This window comes from Haplochromis burtoni, unplaced genomic scaffold, assembly GCF_018398535.1.
Source record: "Haplochromis burtoni strain Fernald_Lab_line unplaced genomic scaffold, NCSU_Asbu1 Contig_91, whole genome shotgun sequence".
NCBI classification, from domain to species: domain Eukaryota; kingdom Metazoa; phylum Chordata; class Actinopteri; order Cichliformes; family Cichlidae; genus Haplochromis; species Haplochromis burtoni.
Window position 1 is genome coordinate 188,783 of NW_024582452.1, and position 14,828 is coordinate 203,610.

The window sequence follows — 14,828 nt, forward strand, 5'->3', positions numbered from 1 at the left end:
GTGTGTGTGTGTGTGTGTGTGTGTGTGTGTGTGTGTATGTTTGTACAGCCATGTGTGTCTGCGGATCCGTGCTTGTGGGTTTTTGCTGGTGCATGAGCACAGCACGTGTACCATAAGGATGACTTACAGATGGCTGGTGTACAAGAGGATTTAGTTTTTTTGACAAGTAGCAGGCCTGTCAGTCCTTGATTGATAAAAATCAGAAAACAGTTTAGAGCCACGGAGGCCACTTTCTCCGAACCTCTTTCTTTTCCCGGAAGTTATCAGAAAAGCATTTCTGAAAATTTGGAAATGCACCAGCAAGCTCAGCTGCTATTCGCCGTGATGCAAGGCGCTGTGCAAAGCGCTATGCATCAATGACATTGCAGTTTTATGAACAATGTGAGACGTTAAATCTTTTATAGAGCCAAAGGAGTAAATGTTCTCTTCTCCTGGAAATCAAAAACAAATAAAAATGTATAAGGATCATCAGGGTGTACTGCCCAGCAATACTTACAAGTGAAACACAATGCTAAACCTGGAAACTTTTTTCTTTGGTCTGGTGCTAAACTGTTTATCATAGGAGCTATTTCATCTTGAGAGGTTGTGGGAGATTTTACTGCACTGTGAGCAATTTTATTACAAGCGTACACAGCCACGTTTTCCTACTTGTACCAGGTCTTTGTGTGTGTCTGTTTGTGATCTTGTCTGTGTGCACAGTTGCCTCTGTACAAAAACAAGATCATCCCATGACAGTATCTATTATGCTTCCATGAAAAGGTTCTGACTGAAACCTTTTATTGTAAGTGACAAAGTAGATGGGATCAGATTATTCTTGTGCAGGCCTCAATTTTGATTTCCTTCACATTTTACTTTCAGGGGGGCGAAAAAGAGTTAAATATGAGGAAATGGAAAAATACGAGCACATTAAATAAGATAAGAATATTACATCACATGACTTGCATCCCAAAGCATTTTTAATTCAACTCAGTAACATGCCCAAGGACGTTTTCTCCTCACTATTACTCCTTTCTTCACTCCCTGTAAAAGCTGCTGCTTTATGATGAATCTGATTTTATGTCGTAATGTCTGTCTCTCGGGAAAACATGCCGACATAACTGAGCTGAGGTGGGGGGAAAGCATCACCTGACGGGACAACTGCCATGTCTGCATCTGCATGTTTTTTGTCTTCATCTGTCTGCCGGCTTGACCCACTTGTCTGCATGCGTGATTCTCTCTGTAACTTCCTTTCTGCTCTACCGCCAGCCTGTCTGTCAACCTGTCCTTTCCATTCGACCGACCTTGCCTCATAAGACCAACAATCGCAGCCACCCTTTGTCCCCAACACTTCATTACTGGTCCCCACCGCCTCGTGTCCCCTTCTGAATATCTTTCTTCCAATTTTACTCCTCATTATTTTTTCATGTCTTTAGAGAAATACAGAATCTTGGCTCTCCTTCATCCTACTGATCCACAGGGTCGCCGAGGCCAACCTCCAGGGGACCAGACAGAGGCTGTTTGTTAAGCTGTTATTTATCTCCTTCATAAAGTCCTCCTCATCTCCTATTAAAGAGCCTAGAACTGTTGCCCTTGACTCACACATAACTCTTGTGTCTTTTGGTGAGATGATTTACTGTTTAATTTAACACCAACTGAACCCAGGAGGGAGCCTGCCTGGTGCTGCCTGATGTCATATCAGAGAGGAATACATTGGGGTTGTGAATATGTGTGTGTTTTTGCGTCTGCTGTTTGTGCGTGTGCAAGAGTGAGTGGGTGGCTGAGGTGGAGGTTTTGTGTTGTTTGTTTTTTTTTCTCACAGCTAAGCCTTAGTAGTAGCTGCTCTGGGCCTCGTTGTGTGCAACAAGGCCACGGCTGGAAAATTTTCTCTTGAAAAACAAACCCCGCTGTGTATGCCTGATGAACATGTTTACCAGGACTTCACGCCACTAATTTAAAAATAATGAGATATTAAACAGTGAAAATTACATTTCAGTCTCACTTTACTAAGCAGAGGATGAAACAAAGGCCAAATGCTGTTGACAAATACACAAATGTAGGAACAATTAGTTTTCCAGTCAATACCAGAACACTGTAGAAGATTCAATTTCCTAGTGCTGATAAATGTAATTACATTGATTGCACTAATTTCACTAGAGGAAAGGAAATGAAGTTCACAGGGTACATGCCAAAACAAGACTACTGTACAAAGAGTGGGAGTCTCTGAGGAATGTCGGGAATTATTCATGAGAATCATAACTAAGCATACTGAAATGGTTCTGTTAAAGAATCTTTAAAGCTTTTCTCTTCATAGTGCACGTTTGTCCTCCACTACCTCCTTGCATAAGATATTAATGTGACTGTAGGTGCTCACCCCTTTTTAAATAGCATTGAGATCTCATGCTGTTCAGAAGATCGTCAAATTGCTTTTATGGTCAAATGTTTCATTAATGATTTGACCTGTCAAAAAAGACAGCAGTGAGGGTGTTCTTCCATCGCAAAGACTCCATTAGCAGGAGAAACAATGTAAAGCACTTTCAACTTTCTTTGGTGTTTTACTCGTGCCATCGTAACTCGATATCCAGCTACGTCCCAGCTGTCACATGAACTCATTGAAAAAAATAATAAAAGGATGAATTATATCTGAATGCTTCCAATTTACCTTTGCATGACCCACGGTAGATGTAGCTGTGCATGAGCAGATGAGTTAATATTTGCGATGATCATTTTTTTATTAAGTAGATAAGATAAATTGTTTACCAAGACATGCACATGCAGCACTTTGGGTGTTTGAGTAATGAACCTTATTTTAATGTGTAATCAAATTGACCAATTAGCATTGAACGCAAATAGAAAGGAGGAGGCTGAAAGGGATATGATATAGAGTATTTATGGCAAAGTTGTGGATGAACTATAATGGAAACGATGGCACAACAAGAAAGGTTACGAGATGAAAGGCTTTTCAATCTATCCCGGGGAGATGTAAAAGCTTGTTCTGGCAATCAGGGAAAATAGTTTGAGATATTTTATTTAAAAAATAACAATCCAAAAATAAAAGTCAGAGGATCACCAAAATCAATAAGCTTGTCTGAGGGCCATGAATGACTGCATAAAATTTGATGATAATCCATCTAGTAGTAATGGTATGTTCAAGTCTGGACCAAAGTGGTGGATCGATCAATCACTAAAGTGGCAGACAGGCCAACCAGCTGAGTGCCATTTCCATCCTTGGAGCAATTCTCTAAAGAGCAGAGCAAAAAGAAGAGCATGAGAAAATATCAAACTGTATTTCTAGCAAAATGATCTTCAATGTCACTAAACACTGGATGTTTGTGCTGGAAGAAAATTCACAGCTGGGGTTTGGAAAGGAAATACCTCGTGTGAATTCTCGGGGAAGTGAAATCAAACAAAAAAGATGAGAGTTTAAAACGGGCCAAGATGCGTTACAGCGTAAAGACAAATGAGCACAAATGAAATGCTGACATGACTGTTCGTGCTCTCCATCCTGGACTGAGGCTGCTGCCTTTTCTTTCCACTTAATACTCTGTAGGAGGGCCACCCTTATCTGAAAAACATTTATTGTTTCTTTCTTTTCTTCTCCAGCTTGATAGAATGTGCTTGTGTGTGTGTGTGTGTGTGTGTGTGTGTGTGTGTGTGTGTGTGTGTGTGTGTGTGTGTGTGTCTGCTAAAGCCTTTAGCAGACTTTATACTGTAGATGCATCAGAACAATAAGAGACAAAACATGGCACGCAAATATAAACTGCTCCAGTACATATACAGCTGTGCACATACTTTTCATGTGTTTGATGGAATTATTGTAGCCACAAATTTGAATGTTTTTGCAGCCTGAATTCATTTAGCCTCTGCATTTCAACTTTTATAAATCATTCCATATGGGGACCAATGTGGTTTCCTAGTGGCCAAGCTCTGGATTGGGCTGTGATCCTTAAATACTCGCATCCCTGTGTTTCACCATCCTGTGGTTTTGTTTCTGGTGGACTAGGTTGAAAAAACAAAACAAAACAAGATGGAGTCCTGTTTTTCTGGCTTTGCTTTCCCTTCTCTTTGTTCAGGGATAAAGCCGAAATGCGACCAAACAAAACCCCAAACAATGAGCATATACAAAGGCAAGAGCGCAGCACATGCGCTTTACTGATCCTTTGTTTGCTTTCTGTGTAGGACAAGTAATTCTTCTCTGTGCCTGTGTATGCATCCGTATGTTTGTTTGTGATTGAATGTGTGTGTGTTTGTGAGCATATGTCTCGGCAGGAGGGAGGGAGCGAAGATGAAGGGGGAAGACTGGAGCGGTGCAGTGCTGGTGTTGGCCGGGTGGTGGGGTGGCAAGTGCCAGAAGGCTTCATTAGACTCAAGGGAAGAGGCTGTGAACAGCAGTTCTCCAGGAAATCTGTTAGACCTAAACACAGACATGCCTCTGATCTGGGTCTAGCCCTACAGTCCCTCTTTCTGTTTCCCTTCTCTCTCAGTCATATCCACCCATCTATTCGCCAGTGCAATTAGCTCCAGCTCACTTATACAATGAGGAACAGTCCCTACTTTTTGTCCCTCATTTTCTTTAAGATTCCTTTCTTTTTTCTGTCTGTTTTTCTGGTGGTGTTGTTGTTGTTGTTGCTGTGTCTGTTAGTGAAGCGGAGCAGTCATTAATCATTGGTAAATGTACGCAGAGAAAGCAGAGACACCTCGGGGGTGGGGTGCGATGGGGAGTTCTCTCATTCTGCTCGAAAAACGCTTCTCAACACGCTCCGTAGAGAGAGATGTAGAAAATGGAGCACAGGTGCTGCAGTGAGTGCAATAAACATAACCAGATGCACTGCAACACACAAATAATCTGATACAAATGTCAGTGTTTTGTCAGCGTTTAACTTACAGGGTCTAAATCTACTAGCAGGAAATAAATAGCTACAATAAATACTGAAACAAATGACAAATCAACTATGATGTCCAATAAAAGGCTTTCTGATCATATCGGTGACTGAAGACAAGAGTCCATCTGTTTGGCTTACTGTTCTCCTCGCTGCTCTTTCTCACCGTGGTATTCCTGTCAATATAATGTCTGTGGTTACTAAGGGATGCAACCGCACTTTATCGGAATATCTGGCTTCTTTGTCTGAACGAGAGCCAGCAGACAGAAAAATTTTCTTCCAAAGAAATATTATCCAATAAAAACAACAGTTTAGCTGAAATTGCACTCTTTTCACATCCCTGAGTCCAGCTCGCAAAATAAATGTCTTCTCTCTCAAAACAATATCTCCACTAAACAAAACACTAGAATATTACCCAGAGCTGTGGAGGTTAGAAAAGGATTGAAAAAGCAAGAGACGCTGAAAGGGGGAGAGAAGAGTGAGGACACGGATAACTACAGACTGTCTTGGGGTGTGACCACATCTGCCCTGACACCGGCGATGTTGACGTTCTGATGCACGATTACTTGATTACATTCTCATCGCAGGCTTTTATTTCCTGACTCCATCTTTTGATCATATTTTGAAAAATGCTTTTTATTATGAGGCTGAGAGTTTAAAGACCTAAAACGGCAGCACTAAAGAAAAATGAGAGAAGTCCAACCAAAGGTGACAGTGCGTGCCACACCTCCATAGCGTGCTAATTCACACAAGCTGTCATTTCTCATTGTAGTCCACACAAATCCAGAACATGTCCGGGGAAAAAAAAGCAAAACAAAACCTCACTATTCCTTATTTGTGTCTACTATGTTAAAGCTCAAGTGTGGAAGTTTTCTATGCAAATTGACTGCCTTTACATTCATGCCTTTGCGATCCGAGTTCACACAATGCTGATTAAGCCTATCAGCGACAAGTAAAAGATCTCTATTTCCCAGGAGCACGGTTTTAAATCTGCTGCCTGTGGTGACATACCCACCCTGCCACCTCAACTGTGATGCGCTTTATGTCAGATAGGAATGATTGATTTGCTGGAGCTGAAGAGAGGAACAACTGTAGTGATAAAGGCAGTAAGGATAGCAACTTACAGTACAACAAAAGCTATGGTGAAAACGTCTACAAAGTATCTGATGAAAAAGAGAACAACCTTTTAAAAAAGGCCCACTATGTTTTAACACTAGTCAAGAATGCAGCAACAATATTTGTGTGATCACTGTCACTATCTGTACTGGCATTTATAAAGGAGTTTAAAATCTTAGTGACCAATGTCCATCAAACTGCAAGCCACATCTTGACGTACACTTTCTTCTATGCACTTTAAGTAATATCTAACTCACATCCACCGACAATTTAGAAGCGCCAATCAACTTAACCTATGTCTTTAACCAGACAGCACAGTGGTGCGGAGGTTACCACCGTTGTCTCAGCACAAGAAAGTCCTGGGTTTAAAACCACCAGCTGGTTCTCTCACTGCCTGTGTGTAGGTTCTCTCTGGGGACTCTGACTCCCCCTCACAGTCAAAATGCATGCATGTTAAGTTAATTGGTAATTCCTGGCCCTGGGTGTAAGTGCCAATGGTTGTCTGTCTCTATGTGTTCAGGGTGCACCCTACTCTTTGCCCTATGGCAGCTGTGATAGGCTTCGGCCTGTTTGTGAGCCTGAATTGGATAAGTGGAAAAAAATAAATATCTTTTGACGAAAGAAGTCCAACAAGGCAGAACCACACAGAAAGGGCCAAGCTGACCAAGAGGGTCTAACCTAGGTGACAGCACCTGTCACTGGATCACTGCAGAGACTTCAGGTTTTTAAGATACTGGATAAAAAAATATTTCCATTGTGGTACTAAAACCTTGCCTGTCAGGCAACCAGCAACTCTGACAAAACCAGTGTTTATACTCTTTGCTATTTTCAACCGGCAGCAGTACAACAAAAAAAACAAACAAACAACCCAAACCATTTCAGACATTTAATCATAAATGGTCTTACTCGTTATCTATGCTGTTGTTTCATCAGGGGTTTCTTCATTTTTTTAGCTGATGCTTGTTCTAATGGTGGGGTTAAGCAATTGTTGGGGCGAATAAGGGATTTGGGGGGAGTTGGGTGGTTACGCTGAGTCTTTATTTACCCAAGCAAAAAAAAAAAATCGATGCCGCTCTGCTGTAGGAGAAGTGTGTGAATCAATGAAAGGTTTCAAAAAGCCCCTGTGAAAAATCAATGTCCCTTACATACTATTGATGGAAGTTTGGCCATAGAAGAAAGAAACGACAGAGAACACCTGTTTATTGTGAAAAATTACTCTGCTCGCTCTTTGTTATAGGCTTTTTGGATCTCTTTGTTTTGTCTAGAACAGTGCTAACAGTATTTCTGTATCCTTTCAATTGCTCTCTTTGCTAGCCTTCCATTTTATCCTTTTGTTACAAGTTATGCAGCGCTCATGCCCATTTGTTGTAAGGAAGCACTACTGGCCATTATCGGCAAAGGAAGAATAGCTACATTCAGTCTCACAACTCTGACACTAGAGGTTGATAAGGTCTAACATTCAACCACAGAGTGATATCATGTACACAACAACTTGATGTACAGTAGGGGAGTGCAGGGTTCTGAAGCCGTCATCTCAGCACAGCTATTAATAAAATTCAGTCAATAACATTCCACTGTCACTGCCTTGACTTTAGAGACCGATAGGAGAACAGTTCTGCCATAACTTTGCCTATGCAGTCAACATTTCCCTCGAGCCATGTCAGGCTGCGAGCTGCGAGGCCAATCAGTAGGGGCTCTGTCCTGACACCTGCCCAATCGTGTGCTAGCGTGATCAAAGTGACAGTGCTGTAGACCTGCAGAGATACAGGTGAGGGCTGCTGTCACCCCACCTGTCCAACTGATGGCAACTCGGCCAGGGCAGGGAGAAAAGTACTAGGATGGTCGGGAAGGCCACTGCCTGCATGTCACTCAGTGCTGTTTTGGATGACAGAACAGCCCATTAAGAAAGAGACTGACTTCACAGACCATTAGAAGTAGCATCACACAGCCATAGTGCACAGAACACTGAGTAATGGTGCAACTGAAGGGCGACCGAAAGACTCCAAGCGCTGCTTCGAGACCTTTTTTTATTGAATAAAATATGCATTTTTGCTTCATTTTTTTGTTGTTTTGAGGGAAAAGAAACAGATGCATAAAAGCCTGAATTCTCAACAGAGGACAAAGTAGGTTATTAGAAAGGACTAAGCAGATAAACAAGTATGGCAAAATTATCCCCATGCCGTCCACCCCTGTGTCCTTGTTAAAATCTCTAGCTCTCAGTATGGCCTTTCCTGCCCTCCAGTCATCATTAAAGAGAAAGACGGGAGCTTGAGAGTCCAACAGAGGCATCAACACGCATCACTTCTCCTCTGCTCGAAACGCTCAGCTCTCAGCAATCCACTAGCCCCTGACGGACCTATTTACCGCACAAAGTGAATTGTGTTTGGCTGCAAACTATGCTTCCAAATGTTCCTTTGATACCCTCTCTCTCTTTCCCCCTCGCCATCTCCTCTGTCTCTCTCTGGTTCTGACCAGCTCATGGAAATAGAAGAACTGTCTGGCCAGTTTATTGCTGGTGTAGCACTACTCATGGGCTCAGCAGGCTCAGATGAGAAAGCCACACTGTGCCAGGCTGATGGGACACACTCCAGCTGTAGAGGCACTCACTCCAAAACACAGACTTACAAACTCCTTCCTCTTTGACTTGATGTTTTTGTTTCACTATGGAAGAAAAAAAAAAAGAATGAATAAAAAAAAGTTTCCTTCAAGTAGCTCCCCAGGCTTTTCCCTGGGGACTGGATGAAACCCAGTTGAAAAACAAAGAACAGAAACAATAGGAAAAATCTGCTTCTTTTGCACAATTTTAAACCCCAAAGAGATAAACTATGAGAGTTTTGTAAACAGCAAGGAAAAGCTGATGGCTAGATATTCCAGATAAAGAGAGAAGGAAAGAAGCAGCAGCGAATAAAGCAGCAGTCTTGTGGAATGTTTTTTGATGAGTTACAGCGTGCACCGCAATCTTAAAGTCAAGAGCTTGCCTATGAGCGAGTCAAACCACACATTCTGTTGTGACAGAATCCCTGAATTTTAAACCTCCTGCAACTCAAGCCTTTGCACAGCAAGTTAAACATTTATTTATTAATTTATTCGACAGGTGTGCGGGCTCAGCCTCTAACCTTCGACATGCAGCACTTATATATAGCGTGTAATTACAGCCTTATCAAAAAAGGAAAGGTTTTACAGAAATAAATTTTCCATCTGTAATTGTTGACGAATTCTGATTTTGAATGCTAAACAAAGACATGGTTATACACTCTTCATGTTTTTCTGCTGCTTCTTTATTTACAGGAAGTTCTAAACCAATAAACTAATGTGCCTATTAGGGCACAGAAGAAAAGAAATACTGTTCTACTCTTTTGACTTTGAGAATGGCAGGATTTCATGCTTTCTTCTCATATCAAACAAGAGGCTTCACTAAAACTTCTGTGACAAATTGCATTGTTATACAGTTATAAAAATAGAACTGAACCTTAAGCAACCTTTCTGAAATAACCTGATAAAGGAAAGAAAAGATGCATAAAAAGGAATAAACAATCATTAGCTTCACTGTGACCCTATGGGACCTCACACTGTGCAAGAGTTTGCTGTTTAGGTGTCTAAGGGGAAAACTTCTCAGGGTCAATCAGGGCTGTTTAAATACCGTAAGGCATTGTGGCTGTAGCTGCATCAGGGGAACACAGCATAATCATCTGCAAGGATGTGGCAAACAAACTAGTTATGCTAATGTATTTCTGTTATTTATCACCATCCATTATACATATCCCAATCAGCCTTACTTGTTAAATGCCCTCAAGAAATCCCAGCTGTAAATTAAGAACACATCAGCGACGCGGCCAATCAAATCTGTCACTTACGCTGACAAGCATCTGAGGGAACGGTCCTCGAGAATTTTCAGCCACATTGATTGGTGGGATTACCCAGTCCCTCTTCTGTCTTCGTAGACCCTTGGTGATATTGCGACCGGACCCTGGGAACATGATGACAGGAGGTGGTGTTTGTACCGCCTCCTTCTTCTCTTTTCTCCCAGCAACTTTCTTTTCATTCTCTGTGACCTTAAAGACAGAACAACAAGGTTTTACTTAGGATGCTACAATAGTAATTGATGTCATGCTAAAAGACAAAGCACAATTTTGCAGATAAAAGACATTTTTATAGGTTTAGCATATTTATTTTATATCTCTGTGAACTTTGAAATCTTTTATTATCTCTTCACTAAGAAAATGTCAAGGCTTTTTTAGCAGTTAGCTGTATGTCAAACCACTTTCTTGGGTACCAGCTTTTGAGAGCTTGCTGTAGCTGCAATGATCAATCATCACCTTAAAAAAACATCAAACTCATCAGCTAAGATGACAGTTGTCACTGTCACCTGTTTGTTTTTTTTAAATATAAAAACAAGTATTACATATAAGGAGGTATCTACTCTTTGTCCTTTAACTAGTATTTCTGCAGAGAAGTCTGAAGTTGCTATGGAAACAAAGTGCACAATGCAATGATTTTGAAAGATCTAATGGACCCAGTCAGACACAAGATCATTCATCCATTCATTTCATCATTCGCCAAATCAGTCCTTCACTTGGGCAAAAAACAAGTCTTTTTGCAAGTAATTGGAGTTTTGGCAGCTTGGATAAAGAAAAAAGAAGTCAACCAAAAACCTTTTTGCAACTAAAAAAATTAAACACAATAATTGTATATACAGTTGGGGAAATATTTTAAGGTTGAACAGTCTAATTTTTATCGTGGTTTTATTTTAATTTATAGAGACAGAATGTGAAAAAAAATCCAGAATAAATACATTATATAAAAGTTGCATGTCATGGAGTGAAATAAGGATTTGATGCACTTCAACCCAACCAGAATTCTGGCTCTCAAAAACTGTCTCTATGCCCGTGTCGTGCACATAACATTCAACCACACAATCAATTACAGACACTCCTGATCTCAGCTTGTTATGTGTATAAAGCACACCCGTCGACAGAATCAATTTCATCTATTCCCACCTCTCCAACGCAATGGGCAAGACCAAAGAGTTGTCAAAGAATGTCAGGGACAAGACTGTAGACTTACACAAGGCTGGAACAGGCTACGAGACTGTAAGCAAGAAACTGGTGAGAAAGTGACAACTGTTGGTGCGATTATTTGGAAATGGAAGAAATATAAAATGGACATCAGTTGCCCTCAGTCTGGAGCTCCATGCAAGATCTTGCCTCGTAAGGGGATGAAGATCACGAAAAAGGTGACGGGGTGCAGCATAAAACTATATAGGAGTTTGTTAATGATCAAAAGGCACTACAGTCCTCAAGAACACCACTGGTAACACACTACGCTGTAATGGACTGAAATCTGCAAATCTGCTTGATAACGCACATGACATGATATTGAGTATCTGAATGATTTAGAGAATGTTTTGGAGAATGTGCTGCGTCAGATGAAACCAAAATCAAGCTTTTTGGCAACTCAACCTGCTATGTGTTGAGGAAGAGAAATGCATACTATTCCCACAGTCAAGAACATTGGTGGAAACATTAAGCTTTGAGGCTATGTTTCTCCTAAGGGTACATGATGACTTAAATGCACCGAGGGTCCAATGCAGTGTAAAATCTTGGATAGGAACTTCCTTCCTTTAGCCAGAAGACTGAACATGGGTTGTGAATAGGTCTTCAAAACATAACACCAAGGCAAAGAGCGGCTAAGGACGCAAATTAAAGTCATGGAATGGCCAAGCGAGTCTCCAGATCTCAATCCTCTGGAAAATCTGTGGAGGGAGCTATAAGTTGCCAAACAGCAGCCAAGAAACTAAAAGGATTTAGAAAGCCAAGGAAAGTGACAAAACCCCTCGTCAGATGTGTGCAAACCAGGTGACCAACTACAAGCAGCGTCTTACTGTGCTTGCTAACAAATATTCAGTTATTATTTGCTTGGAGAACAAATACTTATTTCAATCAATGCTATATAAATCAATTTTTGGTTGATATTCGGTATTTCTACTGACTGTTCATTTCTTTGTAAGTGAACAAACTTACGAATTCAGCAGGGTTTCAAAAAATGTTTTCCCCCAGTGTATTAGTAAGAAAAAAAGCAAAAATAAGTGAGAAAGAAACGGACTCTTTCTAACGCTTCACAAAACTCAATGGAAATACCAGCAGTACAATTCGCTGGCAGACCACATGAAAATTTCATGTGCCAAATGGTGTGTAAATTTACCTTAATGCACCAAACTTGCTTTAAATTCAGAGCATTAGCAGATTTTCTGCAAAAGCTTTCCAACAATTCTACAAGCCTAATTTCAAAATTTGGGATGCTGTGTTAAATAAAGATAACACAAAAGAATGCTATAATTTGCAAGTCATAAAAGTCATTTAATGGAAAATGGCACAAAAAGAACATTATGATTATTGTTATAAATGTGCACTGAGATTTTATTTTTATTTTTTGAATTTAATGACAGTAATATGCACCCATGATACATATTGTTGATAAGTACTTTTCTCTTCTCAAACAAATGATATGTTTATACTCAGTACAATTCTCACTTTAGTTATGTGCACACGAATTACTCCAGAAAATCTCTCATTTTTAACCAAGACACATAGGAGCAATAACAATGATATAGCAATTGTAAAAGACTATTGCTCTTAAAAAATGTAAACATTTCTTATCAGAAGAACGCCATATGAGAAACACTTTGTGTCATCATGCGTAGACTCAAGCAGGACAGAGGTGATGTTAATTCTGTGCGAGTATGTATGTGCATATATTTAAAAGAAACCATAAACTTCATACCTTTTGTCATTTACACCAGGCATAAAAAGCCCATTAACAGAAAGCGTGTCTGGAGTTGGATTTACAGCCTCTTTCAACAGGCAATGACAGCTGAGTCACAGACACACACCTCAATCAAACAGTATGCACCCATCATACACTTTTCTCACACCATCCCTATAGGCACAGAGAAATGACCACCACAAAACTGTCTTTTTGAAAGATGCTCAAATAAGGAACTCAAATGTGAAAGGAACCCATTTTCAATCTCCTAAAGAACATTAACTCATCCATGAGTCAGAACAGCTACATCAAATGCTGGAGTTATGACAGACATCAAATAAGTAATGTCTGTGTGGAAATACTGCAAACCACATGACTGTGAACAGACAATGAACAGAGTGTACAAAAATTTGCTTTATTGCAGATCCTTCCAAGATGAGCTAAAACAAGCAAAAATCGTTGAAATTACAGTAGTAGAACCTTTAGTGTGACACCTGATTCCCTTCATTATCAAATATATTATTCCTTGATTTATACATGATTTATCTCTAAAGCTACAGTTTAGAGCCCATCATCTGCAAGTTTACAGCTTCGCGTTTACTGTTCCAGTGGCAAAAGGTAATATTAAAGTGATACTATCTGCAGAGTTGTTCGACGGTAAGTTTACCAACACAGCTCAGGGTTACAAGATAGTAAAACATGTCAAGAATTCAGTCACGAACATCATAGCTGAAGCTATGCATCACTTGCACTCTGTCTCAATCACAGTCCCTTGAGCTATCCCTAGCTTTCGTGCTCCCCTCTGCCCTCTTCTTGCAGTGTTATTGTTTTTCTCTGTCTCCCCCTAGTCAGTAGGTACTGACAGCTTGTCTCAATAACATGGATTCCTCAAGCACTGGGCTGTGTTAGGCTGATGGTGCACCAGCAGGTAAAACAGCTGCACAAAACTTTACTAACCAAACACTCATACCAGCAGACAGCAAGAAATTTGTAGTTTGTGTCTTTGTTATGTCTCCTCCAGGATCACTAATTGAGGCAAGTAAATCAACTTTCATTTGTACAGGGTAGCCCATACCTAGCAGTTCCCCCATTTAAATGCACAGTGTGCGAAAACTGAAATTATAAAAGAGATATAAACAGGACAAACATATGGAGAAAGTACAATCATGTCATCTGCACATCTGTGATGTGAATCTCCCACAACATTTATTCAACTGTTACACCACTACCAGCAGTTTGAACAGTTAATACAAGGCAGGATGGATTTGTGCTTTCATATTGTTTATGCCAAATTTTGACCCCACCCATCCAAATGTCTCCATAGAAACTGAGACTGTAAAGAAAAAAAAAATTGGCAACATTTTCCAATCTTATGTCATCCCACTCTGATGAAATGCATCCTTAGATTCTTGTTTCTTCTACTGCTGTTGCCCCTGTACTTCAAGTTTGATGTGTTGTTGTCTTCATACCGTAGTTTCAGTAAGTGTTTATTTGAGTTACTGTTGCCTTCCTATCAGCACTCTGGCCATTTCCCTTGACTTTTGGCATGAACAAAATATTTACAACTAGAGAACTGCTCACTAGATATTTTCTCTTTTTTGGACCATTCTCTGTAAAAGTTAGAGATAGTTGTGCCAAAAAAGCTCAGTTTCTTGGCAGTTTTTGAAACACTCAGACCAGCCGATGCTATGCTTAAAGTCACTTGATCACCTTTGTTTCCCATTTTGCTTGCTATGTCTAAATGCCTAAATGAATTCCAGCCCTGTGATTGGCTGATTTGATATTTGCATTACTGAACAGGTGAACAGGTGTGTCTAACAAAGTGACCAATATTTTGGATATATCTAACTAGTGGTTAATATTTTTGCATTTAAAATATGGAAATAAATATGTTACAGTGTGTACATGTGAGCATGTGTGATGGGAGGGAGTATAAAAAATCCAGCATCATAGACTCATTTGTAAAAATAAACAAATAACTAAGTAAAGAACAGGTTCAGTTACATTGTATTTCCATTAAATGTGATTAGTGCCGTTTATCTTTCTTCGAGTTTTTCGATTTCTGTTACTTCTGTGAAATGTGTAGCTTTACAG

At 40.2% G+C, this 14,828-nt stretch overlaps 1 protein-coding gene across 1 annotated transcript in view; it reads right to left on the reverse strand.

Moving 5' to 3' along the window:
• LOC102291117 (cadherin-4) overlaps positions 1-14,828 on the reverse strand; it is a 239,206-nt gene that overhangs the window by 58,585 nt on the left and 165,793 nt on the right. Inside the window, exon 5 of the mRNA XM_005926152.3 lies at positions 9,827-10,024. Within this exon, the coding sequence (XP_005926214.1) occupies positions 9,827-10,024 (198 nt within the window). The remainder of the gene's footprint in view (positions 1-9,826; positions 10,025-14,828) is intronic.